Source organism: Pteropus medius, unplaced genomic scaffold, assembly GCF_902729225.1.
Source record: "Pteropus medius unplaced genomic scaffold, Ma_sr-lr_union100, whole genome shotgun sequence".
NCBI classification, from domain to species: Eukaryota; Metazoa; Chordata; class Mammalia; order Chiroptera; family Pteropodidae; genus Pteropus; species Pteropus medius.
In genome coordinates this window covers 1,509,347-1,532,682 of record NW_024346667.1, presented here as the reverse complement: position 1 = coordinate 1,532,682, position 23,336 = coordinate 1,509,347, and the positions used below count along the sequence as shown (strand labels likewise).

Genomic DNA, 23,336 nt, shown 5'->3' with positions numbered 1-23,336 from the left:
TTATATTTTTACATTAGCATGAAATTCAAAAGATGCAGCTCCCGGTGATCAAATAAAACATTACCTCCACTCATTTATTTAAGTACCGGGTACCCTCTAGAGCCAGGCATTGTTCTTAGAGGCAAAAATAACAACAAAAAAAAGTCCCTGCCCTCACAGAGCTTACATTCTAAATGTGCATATGGGCACATGTGCATTTAGGGGGCTCCAAGTGGGGGTCAGGAGGAAAATCAAGAAGGATAAGGAACATAGGAAGCAAAAGGGAAGGTGCCCTTTTATCCAGTATAGTCAGAGATGGCTCTTTTGATAAAGGGGATCTGACCAGATACCTAAAGGAAATGAGGGAATGAGCATATAGATATGCAAATAACTATGCAAAAAGATCCAAGGAGAGGGGTAGGGCAACTGCTAAGACCCTGAGCAGAAGCAAACTTAAAGAGCAGCAAGGGGGTCAGCGTCTGAGGTAGAATGGATGCGGCAGAGTGTTGTGACTCTGTGACATGATCTGCTTGCTCTGGTGTCCAAAACAAAACAAAACAAAACAAACCCCTCAACCTCTTAACTTCGTTAAAAACCAAAAAATGTTTCAGTGTTGGTATTTTATGCAAGACATTTACAAAGTGAAAAAAAAAACCTCAGATCAATTCCCTTTTAATCTGAGGCTAATACATTGTTTTTAGTATAAGTGGATTTAGTAACAATGTGGGGCTTTAAAGGGACTCTCATGTAGTAAGTAGCACATGTTAGATCATAAGAGGGGAGCTTGAGAACACTATGTGACTTTCTTACTGAAACATCTCTGTTCGGGAAAGTCAGCCAAAGCTACAGGCAGAAGGGGGCGGGGCGGGGGGAAGCTATTGAAATGAATCTAAAATTTATACTTTTAAAAACTGTGAACACTGACAAAAGTTAGCAACACAAAGGATAACAATTTAAATTAATTGATGCCATTCAAGGAAACTACGAAATGCAAGCTAACCTTCAAGTGTGTGTTGGAGTTCCAACACTTGATTAATAAGTCGCGTTTTTTCCTCCAGTTCCACCTGATTTTCAGCATCAACTGCTGTAATAGAAAGGTTCAAATTTACTATTAATTAACATTAGGTACCATTTGTGTAGCGTAGCATTGAAAGATCTGCAAAATGTTTTACATTTATTATCTTACTTGACTTATACAAGAGCCCTGTCATGTAAAATGTTCTATCCCCACATTGCGGATAAGAACACCGAGGTGAAGATAAAGTGTTTTTTGCCAACCTCTCAGAGTTAAGGAACAGAAGATCCCTTAAATCCTTTCCAGAACTAGAAGGGACATAAATATGTAAGTAAATTAGCCAAATCCAAGCTTCTAAATATTGTTCTTTCCATTGCTTAATAAAGCGAAAGCATCCACAAAACCAAACAAAAAAAGGAAAAATACAAAAGGAACATTAAAAAAAAAGAAAAATAACATACCATCCATGTCAGCATTCATCATCTTGGGTAACAAACTTTTGGGCCTTGGATATTGGTCTGCAATAAGAAAAAGTTAGAAACACACGTATATAGCACTAAAACATAAGCTTGTCTTTCAAAAGTAAATTATGTGACCCAGTAGGACCCTTTCACATGCTTTACTGTTTTTAATGATAAAATAAACACCTAATGGGTAAATAAATATAGGATACGTACAAGTTCTTTACAAAGAAGTTTTAAGTAAACAAGAGAAAATGGTGGGTTTTTTGGTAATCAAATACATAATACCGTTGTACATTATTTTTGGAAGATAATGATCAATGCTAGCAAAGTTATAGAAAACTAAAATAAAGTCATTGTTTATATCTAAATGCTTTACACATACAAATCAACAGGACATTGCAGTTTACAGATGTGGACACTGTCTCAGAAAGGCTATGTATCTTGCCTTAGATTTCACAGCCAATGTCCGTACCAAGAATTTGAACTTAGATCTAACTATAAAGTCCCTTTTTCCATTATGCAATGGAAGAAACTATACTATGGCCCTCATCTAAGTTTGCCAAATAGTTTGCAACTCTCGAAGCCAAACTCCTTTGATATTTCTGCTAAGCAACTGAAGATAAATTTCATTCCCTTCAAGCTGAATTAACAGTCAACGTGTTTTGTTTGTTCGGGTCTGTTCAAGTTCTGACTAGTTCTGGTTACATAAATCCACAAATTAAGGAACTGTTTGGCCAAACGAGGATCTGAACGTGAGCTAGGTCCCCCAGAGAACAGCTAGCTATCCTGAGCTTAATGAGCACATGCACAGAATACACAGGCACAGCCGTGGATCCCCAGGCACAGAGACGGTGCTGGGAACATAGCACAGCACGTCCTTAATGTTACGTCATAGTACTGGAATCGATATATTGTACGATAAAAGTCTTGCCTTTCAGGAATGTATCCCCTTTCTCCTTTCCAATCGTAACTCTCCAAAACTTGTTCAGCAGGACCCTTGAGAGAAGCCCATGAAAAAAAACTAAGCTGGGATCTGCTTTCAGCGCCTGGAAGGATGTCGCCAGCCCCTACTTTACCGCTCACTCGCCGCCCTCCCCGCCTCAGCGCCCCTCGCCCCACCCCATCCCACCATCTGGGCTCTATGCAGAGCAGCCGTGGGCAAGTCCAGGCGGGCCAGGTCCCGTCGCACCCAACGCCCCTCCCGTAGTCCCATTACAGGGCGGGGGGCGGGTGGACAGCAGCTTTCGACTCTGGCGCAGCGGGGAGAAGGCAGCAGGATGTCCGCGTCAGGGACCGCGGGCTGCCCGTCCCCAAAGGAACCCCCGGGCCCCGAAACGAGCAGACGAGAAAGAGGTCGCGCAGGGGTTCTGCAAGGAGCCAGGCCTCCCCCGCCCACCGAACGCCCAGGCCCGAGGATGCTCCTCCCGGGGGCCCCAGAGCCCGGGCCGCGTCCAGCCCGCCCCGCCCACGGGGCCCTCGGCGGTGGCGAGGCCGCAGTTTCTGGTCGCCCAGGGCCAGGCCCTCCGCCGCCCAAGGCCGCCCTCACCTGCCGCTGGGTGCGCCGGGCGGGGGAGGGCTCCGGAGGACGCCTCAGGCTCGAACCCTCGGACCAACTGACATCGGCAGTCCCACCCTCTCCACCCACAGAGCGTGCGCCCAGGCGTGGGGCCCGCCCCGTCCCGCCCCGTCGCCCGCCAATCCCCGCTCAAGAAGGCACGCCTGCGCAGTAGCTGCCCGACGCCCCAATCATCCTCTCTCAAAGCCCCGGGATCCGCTTTTTGCTCTAACAAAAGGACATGAGCGTCCAATCAGGACTGAGGGCGTTGTGGGCGGGTCCGGGAGGAGCAAGAGCCGATGACAGTACAGAAGTGAAGTAGCGTGAGAAAGCCAGTGCAAGCCAAGCATCTCTGCACTCTCAGCGGGAGCCTGAAAATTGGAGTCAGAAATCCAGTATGGAAAATTCTGACAGCTGTCAGGAAGGAGGTTGGTAAAAACAAACTCTGGGCGAGAGAGAAAGCATTCAAATTTGAGAAAAGTGCATTCGTGGTTATAACAGATAAAGAAAGCCAATGCAATACCGTGGTTCCTTGATTCTAACAGCAGATTTTTACGTTTTTTTGTTTTTTGTTTTTTTAAATTTCCAAAGTCGGAAAGCTCATAAGTGTACCTCTAGTGGATTAGTGGATGATTCCTCTCCACACCCTCCCCAGATTATTATAAGATATATAGTGGACCTGACCATTTAATGATGTTTTAAATTTGAGAAAATACCTTATTAGTACTTTGGTATATAGCGCTTTCACCTTATTCCATGTTGATCCTCACAGCAACCCACAGAAAGAGTAAACAAATGTCTTGCTCACAGTCATACACGCAGTGCGAAATGCTGTGTGCCAGGCCTTGGGATGTAGCATTTGACTAAAAGCACATCCTGCTTGTTTTTAGTATTTGTCGAGTACAACGTAGTAATACTTCACTGTTTTGGCTTTGGCACATTCTCCTGAGTTGTAGAGGTGAGCCTTACATTACCTAGTATCTTGACTTTTTATTTTTTGACACGGTTTGCTGACAAGTGGCATTAATCCTTTTCAGGACTATATGAAAACAAATCTATGTAAAAAAAAAAGTGTGCGTTTCAGTAGTGTTAAGTATATTCATATTGTTCTTCAACCAGTCACCAGCATTCTTTTCATCTTGCAAAACTTAAACTCTATACCCATTAAACAGTAATTCTCCATTTAGCTTTCACCCCCACCAGCACCTGGCAACCACATTCTTTGTCTCTATGAATATTAGAATATTATTACTATTCATAGAGACTACTTCATGTAAGTGGAATCATACAATATTCGTTTTTATTTGTGACTCACTTATTTCGCTTAGCATAACATCCTCAAGGTTCATCCATGTTGTAGCATGTGTCAGAATTTCCTTCCTTTTTAAGCCTGAATGATATTCCATTGTATGTATGTTTATACCATATTTTGTTTATCTATTCATCCATCAATGCACAGTTGGTTTGCTTTCACCTTTTAGATATTATGAAAGCTGCTATGAACATAGTCTGTATAAATATCTCTTTGGGAACCTGCCTTTAATGCTTTGGGGTATATAGCCAGAAATGTAATTAGTGGATCATATGGTAATTATTTTAAAAGTAGTTTTAAAAAATGTGGCGCTGATACAAGAATAGACCAAAAAAAAAAAATTAGAAGTAGAGTACCTGTACCTAGAAGTCAGTATGTAATAAAGGTGTCTAATAAGGAGTACATGTTAGTGACATGGGAAAGACCTGTTCATTACCTGTGGGAGTGTAAATGGTAGTTACTTTGTTAACTGGCTCTAGAAAAGAAAAATTATGATGGTTCTAGTTAAAGTGCCTATTCATATGAAAAATACAGAATTAGATCCTGATCTCACACCACAAATAAAACTAAATTCCAAGTGAGGTAAATGTGAAAAGTGAAAAACACAACTCTAAACTTTTAGAAATCAGGTATCTTTATGACATCACTATAGGCAAAAATTTGTTAAACCAGAAAAAAACAGCACCATTCATTAACGAAAAGATTTTAAACTTTGGGTTTTTTATAAGCAAAAGAGCTAAGAGTTTTAAAAACAGACATTTTTTAAATCAATTTAAAAACAAACTGCAGGCTGGGAGAATATAGTAAATCTCTGAAAATATAAATAATTCTGACAATTTAAGATTAAAAATCCAAATAACGTAAATAGGCATCTGACAGAAGAGGAAAACTGAATGGCCGGAAAGGTTTTTATTAATGTTTATCTCCACTAGCAATCAGGGAAATTCATATTAAAACAAGATGAAAGGGTGAGTTTGCTAAGAAGATGCAAAATCCAAATGATGCTGTAAGATAGCAGTGAAGCAAAAACTGATAGAACTGGAATAAAACTAACCCACAACTACAGTTGGAGAGTTCATCACTCCCCTCTCTGTAGTTTGTAAAACAAATATACGGAAAATCAGGATACAGAACACAGGTTCCAAGCTTGGCTGCTCATTGGAATCACCTGGGAATCTCTTAATCATTCCAAAGAGCAAGCTATTCCCCAGATGTATTAAATCACAATCTCTGGGGTTAGGATACAGGCATCGATAGCTTTGGAAGATATGAAGGTCATTTCCCAAGAGTGCAGGCAAATTTGGGAACTATTGAAAAGAAGACCTGAACAATCCCAGCAGCCAATTTGACCTAACTGATATTTATAGAATATTCCATCAAATAACTAGAGAACACACCTTCTTTTCACATGTACATGAAATATTCAACAAAATGGACCATATTTTGTATCGTAAAACAAACCTCAACAAATTTAAAATGATTAAAGTCATACAAAATATTTTCTCTGCCCACAAAGGTATTAAACTAGAAATCAATAACAGAAAGATATTTGTGAAAACTTTGGAAATCAAACTACGTACTTCTAAGCAAACTATGGGTCACAGTGGAAGTCACAAGAGAAATTTAAAAATATTTTTAAAATAAAATGTGAACATGTCAAAATTTGTGGGATGCAGCTAAAAAACTGCTTAGAGAATTTTTTTTTTTTACCATAAAATGCTTATACAAGAAAACAAGGAAGGTTTCAAATCAAGAATCTAGATGTTCACTTTAAGAAATTAGAAAAAGAAGGGTAAATGAAACTCAAAGCGAGCAAATAGAAGGAAATAATATGGAGCAAAACTCGATTACATTGAAAAATAATAAAATAAAATAAAAACCCCCAAAAGTGGTTCTTTTAAAGGAATAATGAAGTTAAAAGATTTGGGCAGACACCTAGAAAAAAATGAGAGAAGACACTATAAATTACAGATAGCAAGAATGAAAGAGGGGACATCACTGTAGATACTATGGACATTAAAAGGCTAATAAGGGAATAGTATGAACAATCTTATGCCAATAAATTTGATATTTTAGATAAAATGAACAAATCACTTGCAAGAAAAAAATAACCTCAAAAATAATAGATGATATGGATAGCTCTGTATCTATATTTCAAAATGTCATTACTAGGTTAACCTTCGCACAAAGAATTCTCCAGATCCCAATGAATTTCCTGGTAAATTCTTCCAAAAATTTTGAGAAATATTATATTAATTTTACACAAACTTATCCAGAAAATAAAATAGGAAAGAACACTTTCCAACTCATTTTATCAGAACAGCATTACTCTGATACAAAAACTAGGCAAAGACATTAAGACATAGAATTGAACATAGACACAAAAGTCCTTAACAAATTACTAGGATTTTACAAATTGCCCCTAGACAGAGAGCCTGGACAAAAGTGGTTTGGGATCCATGAGTTTAACTTCTCTCAGTGATTATTTCTAAAATTCATATAGAAAAATGAACAGTCTAGAATAGCGAAAACAATTCTGCAAAAAACCCACAAAATTAGAGAACTTATACTACCTTGTTTCAAGTCTTATTATAAAGCTGTAAGTTTACAGATAGACACAAAGATAAGTGAAACAGAGCAGAATCTAGGAATAAACCCACATATAATAGAATTAATTGATTTTTACAGTGCTACCAAGGTAATTCCAGGAGAAAGGATAGATTTTTTTTTTTAAACAAATGGTGCTGGAACAACTGAAAATCAGAATAGGGAAAAAATGAACCTCAACACATACCTTATATGCAAAAATGTCAATTCAAAATGGATCATAGACTGAAACATAAAAGCTAAAACTATAAATCTAGAAGGAAGAAGAAACTCTTTGTCCCCTTGGCATATACAAATTTTTTTTTAGATCACAAAAAATAATAACTATAAAAGAAAAAATGATTAATTGAACTTCATAAAAATTAAAAATTTGTGCTCTTTGAAAGAAATCTTGAGAAAATAAAAAAATAATATACAGACTGAGAAACGAAGTTGCAATACATTATCTAACCAAGTACTCAAATTAAGAATACCTAAGAACTCTTTCAACCAATAATAGAAAAACATTCCAGTAAAATAACAAATACTAGCCAGCAATAAAAAGGAACAAACTGCCGATATGGATTAATTGAATTATATTTTGCTGAATGAAAATAGCCAGACAGAACATGTACAGACTATATGATTTTATTAACATAAAATTCTAGAGCAGACAAAACTTATCTATGTGAAGCAAGTTGGATCCGTGGTTGCCTGGGATTGACTCCGGGTGGAGGGTTGACTGCAAAGGGGTATGAGGAAACTTTCTGGTGTGATGGAAATGTTCCATAATATCTTGATTGTGGAGTGGTACTTACATAGTATTTGCAATTGTCAAAACTCATCTCCTCTAACTACTTAAAATATGTGTCTTCGATTATGTATTATTTTTCAATAAAACTGATTTTTTTTTTTTAATGAGAAGAAGACTACCAGAATTTCTTTGGAATGTTGAATATGCGAGGTACATTACATGTGTTACTTTTCTCAGTCCTCAAACAATCCAATGATCTAGGTATCAATCCCATTTTACAGTTGATGAAATCACTGCAGAGACTCTCCAAACTGGAACCGCAGCCCGAAGAAGGTGGGTTGGAACTTGAAGCCTCAACCTAACCAAGTTCTTACTAAACAGAAACGTCAACATTCTCCTTAGGACTTAAACAAGACCCAGAGCCTCACAGTGTAACAGTCAAAATGTCTAGAATCGAATTCACAATTATTCAGTTTATAAAGAACCACGAACACCTCCATTCACATGAGAATAACAATCAACAGATACCAACACTAAAATGGCATAAATGTTGAAATTACCGGGAAAGGATTGTAAGCAGATATTTAAAAATACCTGAAGAAGCAATCACAAAAAATCCTGAAATAGAAGTTATAATCGAACATATAAGTAACATAATAGAAGCTATAAATAAGAACCAAATGGAAATTTTCTATCTGAAAAATAATTGAAATTAAAAACTGTCTGCAAAGACTCAATGGCAAGATGGAGATGAAAGAGAAAGAGTGAACCTAAGGACGCCCCAGCAGGAATTATCCAATCTGAGCAACAGGGAGAAAAACGACTGAGAAAAACACAATCCCCAAACCTCTAGAATGGGAGACAACAAAAAGCTGTGGCCTTTGTGTCATCAGAGTCCCAGAAGGAAAGGAAGGAGAGTATGGTACTGAAATATGTTTGAAGGAATAATGGTTTTCCAGGACTGGGAAGAGACAATGTCATAAGGGGAGGGATGAGGAGAAAATGATGTCTCAAAGGCTCTGGGGGCGAGGGATAATGAAAAGGACTTTTTGGGAAACGCCGATCTAGACATTGAGCACCAACATCACTAACATCACACAGAGAACCTACCAGACAGTCTGTGTTTTATGATGGAAGGAGAACACAGCTATGGATTACTCTCGCAGGGAGAGAGAGAGGAAGGGAGGGAGGGAGGGGAAGAGAGAGACAGAGAGACAAAGACGGACAGAGAGAGACAGAGAGAGAGAGAGAGAGAGAAACGGAGAGAGACAGAAACAGAGAGAGAGGAAATTGCAGCACGATCTGATCAAGCTCCAAAGGTAGCACTATAACACAAAATATACAGGACAGAGATACATGTTAAATCTACCTCCTGGAAAAAATTTGCAAAGTCTGGTTATAGAACAAAATAAGACAAAAACAAAGCCCTTTTCTTCAACAAAATAATTTGCACTGGGGGAAAAAAAAAAAGAAAACCTGTAGGTAAAAAGACACTTAAAATACATATTTTAAAAAACAGACAAAAATCCCCTGATTTATTTTGGATGCACCCTTGGATGATAAAACCATTTAAAAGATGTAACAAAGTGATTGCCATAATGTAGAACGTAGCTATTTTAGAGCATTTACCCTTTTAAAAATCCCACAACCAAATATGCATTTTTCTTGATAATTTAAATTCTAAAGGAAATCTAAGACAAACTATCTAAAAAAGATAACATACAAAATAATAATCATAAGTTTAGAGAGCAATACCACATTCGCAAAATGTTGCAAATTGGATAAAACAGTGTTGCTAATAATTAAGATCTGTCCTTGAATAGAGAAAAATTCTTGACTAACAAAAATGTGACAAAAAAGAACATTATATTCACAGTCATGTGAATATAAAAAAATTTGAAATTTTGGCAAATGTCATGAAGCGAATATTCATTAAAATATTTATTTTATATTTTATATTATATTTTTACTATATATTTTTCAATAAAAAAAATGGTTTACAAATAGCCACAAAAGCTTTCTTCTTTCAAATAAGGAAAACATGCAAGTACAAATAGAGACCACTGCAATTGCATAGAAATATTTGATAATCAGATGAACATTTATGTGATCTGGAATATGCATATATTACTATCATAGACCATGTTAATAAAAGCAGAAAATTAAAATATTCTTCAGAGAGAAATGAGAAGCTCCAAGTTGCAAACAAAGCAATGAATACGCGAGGAAGAAATGATAAATAATAAAATAGAGAACTTCCAAGATCATTTTGATCTCCCAGTCTGAAAACTCTCATCATGCACATAAAAACTTCTAACTTGTCTTAAATAATTAGAGGGTTCTAAAATGCTGTGGATATTTTAAAGTGAAATATGCTAAATGGAGGCATTTTGATAACTTTCAAGTGTAACCAGGTGTGTTCCCTGAGACTTTTAAGCTCATTAATTTGCAAACTGTGTTTCATCTCATTCCTAAATAAGAACTCACATTTTCCTTTTTATTTATTTATTTTTCCCTTGAAAGGTTATTGAATTCATTGGAAGAGGAGTGTTATTCGAATTTGGTGAGTAAAGGATATATTCTACTTGCTGAAACTTGCTTTCAAAACTAGACTTAATAGTATACCATACTGCTATTTCGTAAATTAAGTTGTTTGGCTATAATTTTCTCAAGATTATAATTTCCTGATAAAAACAAGTAGCTGGCTAATTTGATCAGAGTCATTTTCGTTCATTTGTTCGGTAGTGGAAAAATTAAGGAAATTAACAGTGTATTTTTAGAGTTTCTCAAATGAGCTTTAGAAGGACATCAGGGCCTCCATGGAATCAAGCTTTAAACTTTATGGCAAAAGTGAAAATAATCAGGAATGATTATGGAGTCTTATTTTTCTCTAGACAAAGTCATGTCTAATCAATCAGTGTTTCCGAAAGTGTGTACCTCTGGTTATATGAGATGAGCTTTAAAAAATAGTTACATATTTTGTTGTAATTGAAAAATATAAATAATGCAACCAACCCTCAATTTGCAGATGGTGTTGCCTAAAACAAAGCCAAGTACAAAATGATGTCAATTAAATGGTTAATTTAACGTGCCAACAGCTGTAGTATCGATATGCACGTGACTGGTGTGGAAAACTGTGTTCTGTCAGAAGTGCCACAGGCTTTGCTTTGAGGAGGAGGAAACTCGGGTTCGGTTATTATGAGCTAGAGACTGTGGAGGATCCAAATGTTTGAAACTGACCATAAGGTGGGGGATAAGTCATCTTACGATGCAGACCCCTGTTTCCTCAAATGAGGGGTTGGAATAGAACTAATTCTGCTTCTTTAGTATTTTACAAAATAACATTGAGGAATTCATCAAATAACACCTCCAGTGAGTTATAGTAGATGGTTCCTCATATTTAAGAATGAATCTTTGGTCGTGTCTGATCATTGTGCCCTTAGCAACATGCCTGCCATAGGTTCTGAAAGCTTTCCTGAGTGCTTTGAGCCACTCAATTGCAGCTTTTGGGATTCGAGGTTTCTGTGATTCTCTATACATGAATCTAGTCTTATTGATCATATCATCTGGGTACATGTTCCACTAAATTATTATAAAATAATCTGCTTTAAAATCAGGACTAATCGTTGGGCTCTGGGAGCATAAAGGAGGTTCTGTTTTAAATGACAGAGTGATATTTTGAAGGGCATAGAAGTCAGAGTTACAGTGATAACTAATATTTTATGAAAGAATGAACGTGAGTTGCTAGCAAGGCTCTAAAATGCTAGGCTGCTAATGGATTTTCCTACTTTCAATGCACAAGTATAATCATCATAGTTTTCTGTTTCCCTGGTAACCGTTTACACTAAAAATAATCACCTTGAGAGAGTTCTCTGTCAGGCTGTGTCAGGATCTGAGATTTTATATTAGAACAAGCCCGCTGTGGTTTTGCAAGTGCCGGAAGTGGACACAAGATGCCAATCAGAGTCCAAGGACTCTCTTATACACTGCTACCAGCAGCATGAGCTTTACGTGGGTTTGCTTCTGTTCCCCATGTCCCCCCAAGCCTCACAGTGGGGAGCAGCCACCCCAGATAGGCCCCCGCCCACGCAGTGGATTATGGTACAGGAGAGGCACGCTGAGCTCAGGGAAATTTGCTTTTACAGCAAGTGGAAGCAGGTTTACTCTTCATCCTCATCCTTTAGAGGGGCTCTCTGCACCCACACCCTAAGAAATGGCCCCAGGCAGGGCCTCATGCTCCTGGAAGACCAGCAAAAACCTCCAGTGACACTCAGGGCCCATGGTGGACTGCCTCTCCCAAGAAGCTCTCATTTAAATAATCTTTAGTTCTGTGACAAATTCCTATTTTTCTTCCTCCTTCCTCATACAATTATCTCAAGGGAAATACTACAAAATGTCTGACGAAGTGTTGGAGGGTTGCCTATAAGGCAAAAAGTAAGAGCACTACCCAAGCTGGCGATGGAGGAGGCATCAGCAGTCAATGGCGCCGTGATGACAGCGCGTTTTTGTAGCTCTCTCTCCCCCGGCTCTTTCTTTTTCACAAACCTCGCAACCATCAGAGAGAAGGACAAACCCGTCTGGTTTGTTTTCAAACAATTGGTTACGATTCATCTTGGGCAGGACAGTAACACTCATCCCAGCAAAAGCAGGTAAAGGCTTCCCTAGCTCGAAGCAGAGGTCTGGCCAGGCTCCCTTCCCTCTCAAATGATGCCAGAAAGCGAGAGTAAGCCTTGCTGCCGAGGGATGAGGGCTTCGCCTGTGTCCTGCTCTGGAAAGGCCTGTCTCTGGTCTGAAGGCTGATGACGACTAATTTAAATCAAGCCCCCTGAAAGCTGCAGAAGACACAGCTCCTCACGTTATGGAAAGAGTCCAGAACTCCTTGTTATTCCTCCTCGATGCTGGAATTGTGAGTTCTGGAGCTCGAAGTAGGTTTTCTTTCTGTGCAACATGAAGCAAATAATAAGGAACTATCACGAAGTAGTCATTTGGGGAGAAAACTGATGTACGGCCTTCGGAGGTATCCTGGAGGCCATCCTTCTCATTCCCAGAAGTTTCTTCAGAGGAGCTCATGCGGGCCTTTATGCTTCAGGGCACTAATTTCACTTAGACCATTGTTTCTCCCATCCAAGAGTTTTATGTCAAATAAATTTTAATATATTTTTTCTAACAAGCATCACTTGGCCACAACCCAACTCAGCACTTTAACATTTTCTTGCAAATATCTCTGCAGTTCAGTTTCAGATTTGTGGTTCAGGGGTACAGTCTACTGATAGCATCACTTCAGAAAAAATGTCATCAACTTAAAAAGCCACTGGCCCTTGCTATGCTGCAATCGACCATCTGCAAATATAAGATTTACGGTGCGTGTCCTAAATGTCTGTTGGGAAGACGAAATAAGAAAATCTGAGGGTGGTCTGTAAGCACTAATGGTATTTAAATAGAAACCTCCTAGCCCTGATCCCTTAAATATCTCAAGGGCACCTACTCATGTTCATTAATGCAGCCTCGTCACCAAGCACATGTGTGTTCATAAATACTGGTTGAATGAATGAATGTTCTGTTCTGAATCTTACTTTCTCTATCTCATAAAAAAGCAGGCGTGTCTGTGGAACTTGAGAGAATAATATTGGGTCTCCACAGTGTCTTTTCACCTCAGAGCTCACATTACTTTCTCTCAAATTCTCTTACGGCCACTTGTCACATCCCGATGAGAAGTAATGTTCCCTTATGGTTCCAGTCGTGGCTCTTCACACAGAACATTAGGCACACATGGAATATCACCGAGAGTGACAACCGATGTCATCTCATCATAAAATATGTCTCTGAGAACTCTCAAGAGATAGTCAGAATACACTAAAAGACTAAAAATAAAAATAAGATAAATAAAATAAAAATAAACCATGAATGCCATTTAGAGGCTATAGATAGTGAACTGCTGTGACTTGATCACTTTTAGGTATTCTCTGTGAGATGGTACACTGGTGACCTCTAGTGGCGAAATGGATTCAAAATAAATTTTCTGATAATGTGAAAGTAAGATATCAATCCCAACGTGAGTGCTGATTTTGAGAGGCGTGTGAGAACACCAGGGTGAAGATTAGGGACATCGATCAAAACATCACTACTGCCTTTTTCAGTTTCAATGATGCATACAAAAAGTCCTAGAAAAATAAAACAGAAAGTGGCACATTTAGTTAAAGGACACATAAGCCACAGAGGGTGGGAAGCAAGGGAGACAGGACAGAAATTGTAAATGCCACCCTTCAGCACGGTCATATCTTATTTGTTTTACTTTAGTTTTAGATTGAAACAATCACAACTACTGAAAATTTGCAAGTACGCCAAAAAGATTCTTTTTTTTCCTGAATGATTTGAGAGTAAGTTGCCAAACCAATGCCCTGTCACCTCTGGATACCTGAGTGTGTATTTCCTGCAAACAAGCACGTTCTCCCTCACGATCACAAGAAAGCCAACAGAATCAGGAAAACAGCATCATACATTACTATCACCTAATCTTCAAAGTGCGTTTTAGTTTCACCAAATTATCTTGACAGTGTCCGTTACAGAAAAGCATCCGGTTCAGAACCATACGTTGTATTTACCTGTCGTGTCTACCTGTCATGTCGTGTTAGCCTCCTCCGATCTGGAGCAACTCCTCGATCCTTACTTGACTTCGATGACCTTGATGCTTTTAAAGACTGTTGGGTAGCTATTTGGTAAAATGTTTCTTAATATCGAAAAGTTAGCAAGAATAAAAATCACAGAAGTGATGTTGTATACTTCTCACTGCACCTGATGAGTGAAACATCATCTATTCATCCCTTCACTAGTGAGGTTAACTTTGATGCCTTGATTATGGTGGTAATGCTTTTTCTTTTAATGTTTAGCACATACTTTGGGGGGAGATATTTTGAGACCGTGTATTCTATTTCACATAAAACAATTGTCTGTTTGAGAACAGACTCATGGTTTTCTAATTTATCGAGTGGGTTGTATACTCTTAGAGAAGGAGAGGAAGAGCTACATACTATTTTGAAATCTTTTCTATGTAGTTCTTTAATCAAGTGTGTAGAGATTCTGTTCCTAGTGCCTTGAGTTATTAAAATTCTCTTATATTGACTTAAGTTCTTCTTCTTTTATAAATTAGTCTCCAAAAGTGAGATAGGAAAAGATGACCAACAAGGAAAAAATGGAATATTCCTTTATTCATTTAACTATTTAACAAATATTGAGTGAGAGCCTACTATGTACCAGGCACTCAGTTCAGGCTGTAACTTCAGTGTGTCTGCTTTGAGCTGCAAGCTGAGCTCCTATGGCAGGGCATGGCCTCTGGATGGAGGGCTGGTGTAGACAGTACATACTCCACAGGCCGGTGTAGATGACTTGTGTTCCTACGACCACGGGGCTGATATTCACAAATTTGTTAACTTTAATTTATTTCAGAAGACAAGGTGTGTATAAACCAAACATTGATATTTTCACATGGATCTCAAATTCAAGACTCACGTTAAAATTATGATCTCAACTTCTTCGGAGCAGGTATACCACCTTTACAAATGGTGGTACACAGTAGAGCTGTCCTTGTCATTTCACTATACTATTTCTCATAACCCTTTCCCCTACATTTGTTTAGAGAAAAACACCATCTTGATTCATTTTCAGCATTCTAATGGAAGTAGATTCACAGTAGCATCTTTACCTCACTGTACTATATGTGCCTTCTCTTCTTCCTCATTCTCTCCAGGAATCTTTCTTATCCACTCTGGTCCTCTGTACCTTTCTTGACTGCCCTCCGTGGCCTCGTTTCCCGCCTCCAGCCTCGCTCTGTACTCCCTGCCTTCTACCTTCTCTCTCTCTCATCTGTGCTGTCCTAGGTTCTCTTCCCTTATTTTCTGTCCATCCTGATCTCGTGGCCTGACCTTTGCACACTTTGCTCCTCTGCTCCAGCCACTGACTACTACCTCACTATTGTGTTGTTGGCTTAAGGGTTTGGAGATAAAGCAACACCTCACTAAATTGAGTTGAAAACAATTTTTGAAAACTTTTAATTTTATTATTTTAAGTTAATGGAAGGAAGTCTTTGGCTAGATAAATTTAGTTTAAGCACTTATAATTTGCATATTGCTGGATAGTTAAAAATTATTGCCGCTGAGTCTTATTAACTGTTCATTCACATATAAATTCTGCTAGGGCTAGTATTTGTTTGTTTGTTTTTCACTTGTAGAGTATGCTTTTTCCTTGGTAGCATTGAAATGGAATATTTACACAGTCTAAAAATATCTCCCCCCAAAGTACGTGCTAAATATTTAAAAAAAAAAAAGCATTACTAAGACACCACCATAATCAAGGCATCAAAGTTAACCTCACTAGTGAAGGGATGAATAGATGATGTTTCACTCATCAGGTGCAGTGAGAAGGATGCATCACTTCTGTGATTTTTATTCTTGCCAACTTTTCGATATTAAGAAACATTTTACCAAATAGCTACCCAACAGTCTTTAAAAGCATCAAGGTCATCGAAGTCAAGTAAGGATCGAGGAGTTGCTCCAGATCGGAGGAGGCTAACACGACATGACAGGTAGACACGACAGGTAAATACAACGTATGGTTCTGAACCGGATGCTTTTCTGTAACGGACACTGTCAAGATAATTTGGTGAAACTAAAACGCACTTTGAAGATTAGGTGATAGTAATGTATGATGCTGTTTTCCTGATTCTGTTGGCTTTCTTGTGATCGTGAGGGAGAACGTGCTTGTTTGCAGGAAATACACACTCAGGTATCCAGAGGTGACAGGGCATTGGTTTGGCAACTTACTCTCAAATCATTCAGGACAAAAAAATCTTTTTGGCATACTTGCAAATTTTCAGTAGTTGTGATTGTTTCAATCTAAAACTAAAGTAAAACAAATAAGATATGACCGTGCTGAAGGGTGGCATTTACAATTTCTGTCCTGTCTCCCTTGCTTCCCACCCTCTGTGGCTTATGTGTCCTATAACTAAATGTGCCACTTTCTATTTTATTTTTCTAGGACAACTTCTTGTATGCATCACTGAAACTGAAAAAGGCAGTAGTGATGTTTTGATCGATGTCCCAATCTTCGCCCTGGTGTTCTCACACGCCTCTCAAAATCAGCACTCACGTTGGGATTGATATCTTACTTTCACATATCAGAGAAACTCTGATGTTAATATTATTTTTTAAGAAAAAAAATTATTGTATAACAATAACATGAAAATGTAATAACCTATTATCCCTTCACACTAATAAATACATTTTTTCAATTTCTCTCCCCATCCTAGTCCATATAAATTACTTTCACATGGTTGTAATCACATCCTAGATACCATTTTATATTCTACCTTTCTTGTCTAAACATATTCGAATATTGTCAGAGAGACTTTGGGGCTCTCCTCGCCCTCTGAGTCTATGATTACATTTTTGAAACACTGACATCATAACATAACTAGGGGACCATATTTCATTATTCAATACCTGCAATGCAGGCACCTTATTGCTCCTCCCTAGTCAGCATAAAGCAGTTTTGTTATCTGTCTAGTAATTTCTCTCCTGATGCATTTCCTTTCGACAAAGGCTTTGGAGCCACTCGGTCCTGGGCTGGAGTCCCGGCTCTGCTTTGTACAAGCTACTAAATCTTTCTGAGCCCCACTTTTCAATCTGAAAAACAGGAATAATATTTATCACATGATACTTGTGAGGGTTAAATGAGATAAAGAATATGACATTCTTAGCACAGTGCCTGATATGTAATAAGTTCTCAATGAATGTTTGTCCTTATCATTATTCATCCAAAAGATGCATGAATAGTTAATAAAATGTGGGATTATTCCAAATATTTAATTTTGGGTCTCTCTCAGTTTTATTTGTAATGAGTGATGGGTTACTTTTCAGATAGTATCAAGTATCCAAAGAGTTAACTAGGATTTCTAAAGAAACCAACCGATTTTCTAATCATCATCAGAGTCGAGAATCTATAGGAAAACCAGAGTGACAGCTGATTAATCATCTTTCTCCAACACCTGCTTTAGTTTTTCTGCCTTCCAAAAATAAATAAATAAATAAATAAAACCCCAAAACTCTTCAAGATGTGATCATTAGAACATGAAAGAAATATGACACACACAGTTTGCTATTAAAAAATGATCAGTTTGCTATGGATTGGATTGTAAAAAGTGATCAGCTATAAATTTGCCTAATTCCTTTCAGAGTCAAGTGATGACATATCATGGGAAAAGGATAATGTCCCAATTTACAAAATGGACCAATAAAAGAGTTACTGTTTGTATTAGTATATACACTTTGCAAAACCTGCTTTCTAATGATTCCTTGAACGATAGGTTCTTCTTGGCCAGTTATATGCTCAGTGATCACTAAATACTTCACAGAAGGTCATTGGCTGAGAAATTCAGTGTTTAGGGGCCAAGAATCACTGCCAACTGTGACTGGTCTCTCAAATCGTATATCAGTTGCATCTTATTGACATATTCTATTGTTGCACTATTTTAAAGCAGAAAGGACAGGATCTGCTGTTTAAGTTGAGGAACATTAAATATGATGAAGCTCAAGCCATTTAAATTTTTTAAATAAAAAAAAAAGATAAGAAGCCTTGTTGAAAAAATCTTCTAAGTATTATTATAAATGAAGCTTCCTACATAGTTATCATGACACTAACCTTGCCACCAAGAATGAAAATGAAAGCCAAGTAATCACATGGGTGAACAAATAATAATAGTCTTTCATCTACTGAGAAAAGGTAGTGAAGATTCTGAGTGATAAGAGAAGAAGAATGTGTTTCGAAATGCAGGCTTTTTCAAACCGCTTTGACCGATGTCATGCTACCAGCAACGAGAGACCCGCGCATGTGCACAGCCAAGTGCTCTGGGCCAGAGTCATTCAGCTGACGATGAAACTCCCGCGAGGAGAAACAAGGGAACAATGATTAAATGGGGACGAAAGCCGGTGAGGGCTGAAAGGAGGTGGCCGTGGGCGGCGTGCATCCTAGAAGGCTGGTGGAGCATCCATGCAGGCCGCCACCGAGTCCCTCCCGAGCCCAACGCTGAGGACGGAAAACGAACCCTGAAGCGCCTGTGAACGCAAAACACGCCTTTCTGGATCGGCTTGCACAGCAACTCTGCGTCTGCGATTGGAGCACGCCTGAGTCCCGGGAGGGTCACTCCCAGCTTTTGGATCATTTAAAATTTTTATTCGTAGGGTTGAGGAGCATGGCTGGAGCTGGTTCATTCAGTGTGCCCCGTTCTTTCAGAGTTCCACTCGTCCTCTCTCCACTCCATCTTCTCTTTGAAGGTCCAAAGAGAACCTTGAAGGCATTTCTCAGGGGAACCCCAAGCATTTCTGGAGAACCCCAAGCATTTCTAGGGAACCCCAAGCATTTCTCAGGGGAACCCCAAGCATTTCTAGAGGCTCTGACCCTCAAATTCTAAACAGGCCAGGCAAGTAGGAGGCCTGTTTTGGGGGCGGGGGCCGGCGCGGTGTGTCCAAAGCCAGTCCAACGCGATGGGGCCTTTATACAGTGAAGTGCCGGGTGCGGGGGTGTGGGGGAGAGCCACCTGGCCCCCTTTCCAACAGGAAGAGGGCACAGAAAGGGCAGCACCTCTTTGGCTCATGAGCTCAGGCAAATAAACTTCACCCTGAGTTTCTGGATCTCTTTTAGATGTTTTTTTCTAGAAAAAAGAAATTAGCACAATTATGATGATTTCATATACCTTTAACATAGAAAACTCTTCCTCCCCGTTTTTGGTTAATCTAACGGAGGAGAAAAAACACATTGCCGATACAAGGCAACTGACGGATGGTTTGTCTTTTAAAGGAAGAGTCAAAATAGTAAGACTTTGAGGAGGAAATTGGAGAACACCCTAGATTGCCGAAAACATTTAGATACTGCCCTAACACTCCATTTCTTAAGCTTGTTTAATAAAACTAGTTTTTGCATTCCGCTAGATCCTTTATTTCAGTTAAGTGGATTTCCTCTGATTGAAGACTTTTTCACAGATAGAGCACTTACAATTTCTAGCAACACATTAGTGACCCTAGAGCCATCCCCCTCTCAGAAGCTCCTGAGAAGTGGAGTTAATCTCCTTTTTTCTTATTGACTCTCTTACGTTAAGTCTCCAAAACATTTTTTTCTGGGCCAAAGGAGGTATTCTCAGTGCCACCGTCCATATTATCTTCAGCTCACAGGAACAGACATTTCACTCAGCCAATAACATTATCTATACTTACATGGATCTCAAATGCCAATCAAGATTTGCTGAAATTTCCTGCTCTTGCTGGTGCAATGAATGTACCCGTTCAGTTCCACTAAAAAAGAAATTTCTACCATACTCGAGATGATCTATTTTGATATTCGTAAGGATGTTTGAATACTCTTTTAAATAAATATTTGTGGCCAAATTCGTTGGAAGTCATAAATCGAGGAGATGCCGCTAGACCGCCCCCGCTCCCGACCGCCCACGCGGCGGACACTCGCCTCATCCTCGTGTACTTAGTGAGCGATGGCCCCGCTCCGGGACTCTCATCCGCACAGCGTCCTCCCAAGAGGTCCAGCGTAATCTGGCAAAGCCATTAACAGCGGTGCAGCAGACACTAGGGAGCTCGGTGCTGGCTGCAAACACTGGCTCCATTCACCACCAGAAGAGAAAGGCCTGCTCGCTTTTCACGGACAGGACTCCTGCTAGGGCTCAGTGTGTCTCCCAGCTGGGGAGCTACAAGTCTATTTCCTTCTTTAGCCCGTATTATAACGGAGGGGAAGATGAAAAGGAGTCCAGGCCCTTGATACCTTTTACTTGGAGTGCTAACTAATGCAGGGCCTCCCGTCTGATCTTCTGCTTGGCTGAGGGGATGGCAGATGGCCCTTCTGAAAGCTTTTCAAACCCAGGCTGCTTTCAGCAAGGCATGAGGGGGGTATTGTTACATTCCCCGCATAGTGGTAGGAAGCAGCACCAAATAAAAGCACACAACAATTGTGCCACTTCTCCGGGAAGCTTATTACAACCTTACAATGAGGGCTAATTGGCTGAGGCCAAAAGCAGATGCAGAAGCAGCTTTGAATATTATTCAGGAGAGGTTTTTAGAGAGCTGAGTCAGGAAGGAAGCTGAGGCATAAAGGAGAACGGCGATGGGGATGAACATCGACGGGGAAGGAGTGAGGGCCGGGACGAAGACGGGAAAGAAGAGCTGTATTATTTTAACCAGAAAAGATTCACGCTTTTGTGTAAGAGTTTCTTCACATCCACCTCCCCCTTCTTCCATGAGCCTCCTTATCGGGAGGACGTCAACCAGCAGTCCCGGCTTACAGAGCAGCGTCCACAGGACACTGCCGTTTCCATGACAACTGATGTGAACAAATCCCGGAGCCTTTGGTGAAACTTCTGTGTGAGCTCCTTGAAGTGAACAGAGGAGGAACTAAAATGTACTAAACACTTACTGTATGCCAGGCTCGTTCAAATAGCTTCCCTTATTATTCCATTTAATCTTCAAAACAATTCTGAGACATATTCTTCGATCATTTTGCAACTGAGGGAACTCAGGCTTAGGGATGTAAAAGAACTTGCTCAAAGTCTAACAGATTCAAAGTCAGGCATTTCTGACTTGAAAGTTCAAGCCCTTCCTGCCTCGCCACCCTGAGTCAATTGTTCAAATAGCCAGGTCCTGTCTACTACCTGGCATGTGATAGTAGGTGCTCAATAAATGTTTTCAGATAGCACAACTAAAGTGAACAAGAAGTGGACATAGGAAAGAAACTGTAAGATGTAGAAATAATTTAAGAGAACTGACCCCAGGAGCCAGTTCTCGGCTAGGGGATAGCCTGCCTAACTGGCCCTCACCCCAACATACACAAAAACTCAGAGTTATTTGGCAAAAATGCATCGAGTGTCTATAATGTGGCGCATGCTGTGCTAGGTGCTGGAAGTGCGGACATTTAAAAACCCAGGCTCTGTCCTGTGGCAGCTCACCGTAGGAAACATACAACCAGTACAACATGCTGTGAAAAACTATAGGTAGAGATAAGCTTGGGGTTTTCAGGAAGGAGAAAGGAAATCGAGAAGGTCAAGGAAGGGTTCCTGGAAGAGGTGATGCCTCAGTGAGTTCTTAAAGGATGAGTAGGTATTAGCCAGACAAGAGAAGGGTGAGTGAAGCTACTCCAGGCAAAGAGAGCAGCATGAGCAACGTCAGAGCATGAAATAGACAGCGTGTGCCCGGAACATTAAGTGTTTCCTCCTGAGCCCAAACTGCGTGGCAGGAAATGACACCCAAGAGACAGGTAGAGCCATGAAGAGGGAGACTTGAAATAAATGGCGTGCTAAGCGTCTTAAACTTCATCCAGCAGAGGAGGAGAGGCATTGATTTTTCTGTGCAAAGAGAGGGAGAGATACGGTCCATGTGGAGGAGAGAGACTCGAAAGGATAAGAATTGAAACAGGAAGAAGAGTTGGGAGCTTGATGCCGTGGTTTATGTGGGAGATAACGAGGGCCTTAATCGGGGAAGTGGTGGTAGGGATAGAGGCGGCAGGGTTTATCTGAGAAACAGTTTTCAAGGTCAAGTCCTCAGAAATCAATGAGTGATTAGATTGCGAGAGATGAGAATAGGACAATGAATTGCTAGCTTAAGGAACTGGGTGGATGACGGGATCATTCATTAAAATTATGAATCAGGAGTGGGAGCGGATTTGGGGGGAGGGGTGGGAAGGATGAGTTCATCTGACACCTGGGACATATCTAGGTGTCTAGCAGTTGGATTACAAATCAGAAATTCACAAGAGAGATCAACACAAGTGGAAAAGATTCAAGAACAGACGTCTGAAAATAGTTTCTTCTGCAGTCACGTTTATCCTGCAGACGTGTTTTGTTTGGACTTATGTGATATTGTTTTTAAATTAGAATTAGGTGAAAACCATGGAAAAATCAGGAAGTCGCATTAAAAAAATTTGTATTTCTAGTATTTCTTGAAATATTCTCTTATTTTTATTTCAATTCTTTCATGACAGTGGTCGACTAGGAGCGGGAAGCAGTTCTGCTCTCTGCGCAGGGCACACGCTGTCCAGGGAAACTCAGTCCTCACCTGGCTAGACCCCCGGCCCCGGGTCTCGGCACAAGTTGTCATTTATCGTAACAATTCCTCTGTTGCATTTCTTGAAAGTAAACTTTTCTTGTTCCCTGATCTCAATCAAAAGTAGAAAACGAAATCTAGTTCAGAGGACTGTGTGTTTCAAGAAAAATGGTCATGAAGAGTGAAAAAGTTCCCATATATTTGATATGCACTCAAAGCATATCCCTGTTGAAAGAATTAAACTTGAGACACCATTGTGAACTAAACCATGCTAAGAACAATTTCTGCTATGTTTAAAAATGTAAGAAGACCTTTCATTTGTATCTTCTTTAATTTCTTTCATAAATGTTTCGTAGTTTTCACTGTATAAGTCTTTAATGTTATTAAAATGTCCGTACTACTCAAAGCAATCTATAGTTTCAATGTACTCTCTCTTAAAATCTCAATGACTTTTTTTTTTTTTACCAAAATAGAAAACAATTATAAAATCCATATGAAACTACAGAAGACTCCAAAGAACCAAAACAATATTGGGGGGAATAAAAGAACAAAGCTGGAAGCATCACACTGCCTGACTTTTTTGTG

At 39.5% G+C, this 23,336-nt stretch overlaps 1 protein-coding gene and 1 long non-coding RNA gene across 8 annotated transcripts in view; one reads left to right on the top strand and one right to left on the bottom strand.

The window, feature by feature from the left end:
* Positions 1-23,336, bottom strand: part of SCOC (short coiled-coil protein) — a 30,511-nt gene that overhangs the window by 2,187 nt on the left and 4,988 nt on the right. The window contains exons 1-4 of one of the 5 annotated variants that reach the window (XM_039875823.1): positions 3,005-3,127; positions 2,390-2,454; positions 1,456-1,512; positions 980-1,063 (exon numbers count right to left, since the gene is read on the bottom strand). In XM_039875823.1, coding sequence (XP_039731757.1) covers positions 980-1,063; positions 1,456-1,477 — 106 coding nt within the window. In that variant the 5' untranslated portion in view covers positions 1,478-1,512; positions 2,390-2,454; positions 3,005-3,127. Of the gene's footprint in view, positions 1-979; positions 1,064-1,455; positions 1,513-2,389; positions 2,455-3,004; positions 3,132-23,336 lie in introns of those variants that run through there. The other 4 variants (XM_039875825.1, XM_039875822.1, XM_039875824.1 and 1 more) reach the window with 4 other exon arrangements.
* LOC120613227 (uncharacterized) overlaps positions 3,308-23,336 on the top strand; it is a 137,789-nt gene continuing 117,760 nt past the window's right edge. For all 3 annotated transcript variants that reach the window (XR_005655619.1, XR_005655618.1, XR_005655620.1), the window contains exons 1-2: positions 3,308-3,441; positions 10,189-10,228. This is a non-coding gene — a long non-coding RNA (uncharacterized LOC120613227). The remainder of the gene's footprint in view (positions 3,442-10,188; positions 10,229-23,336) is intronic.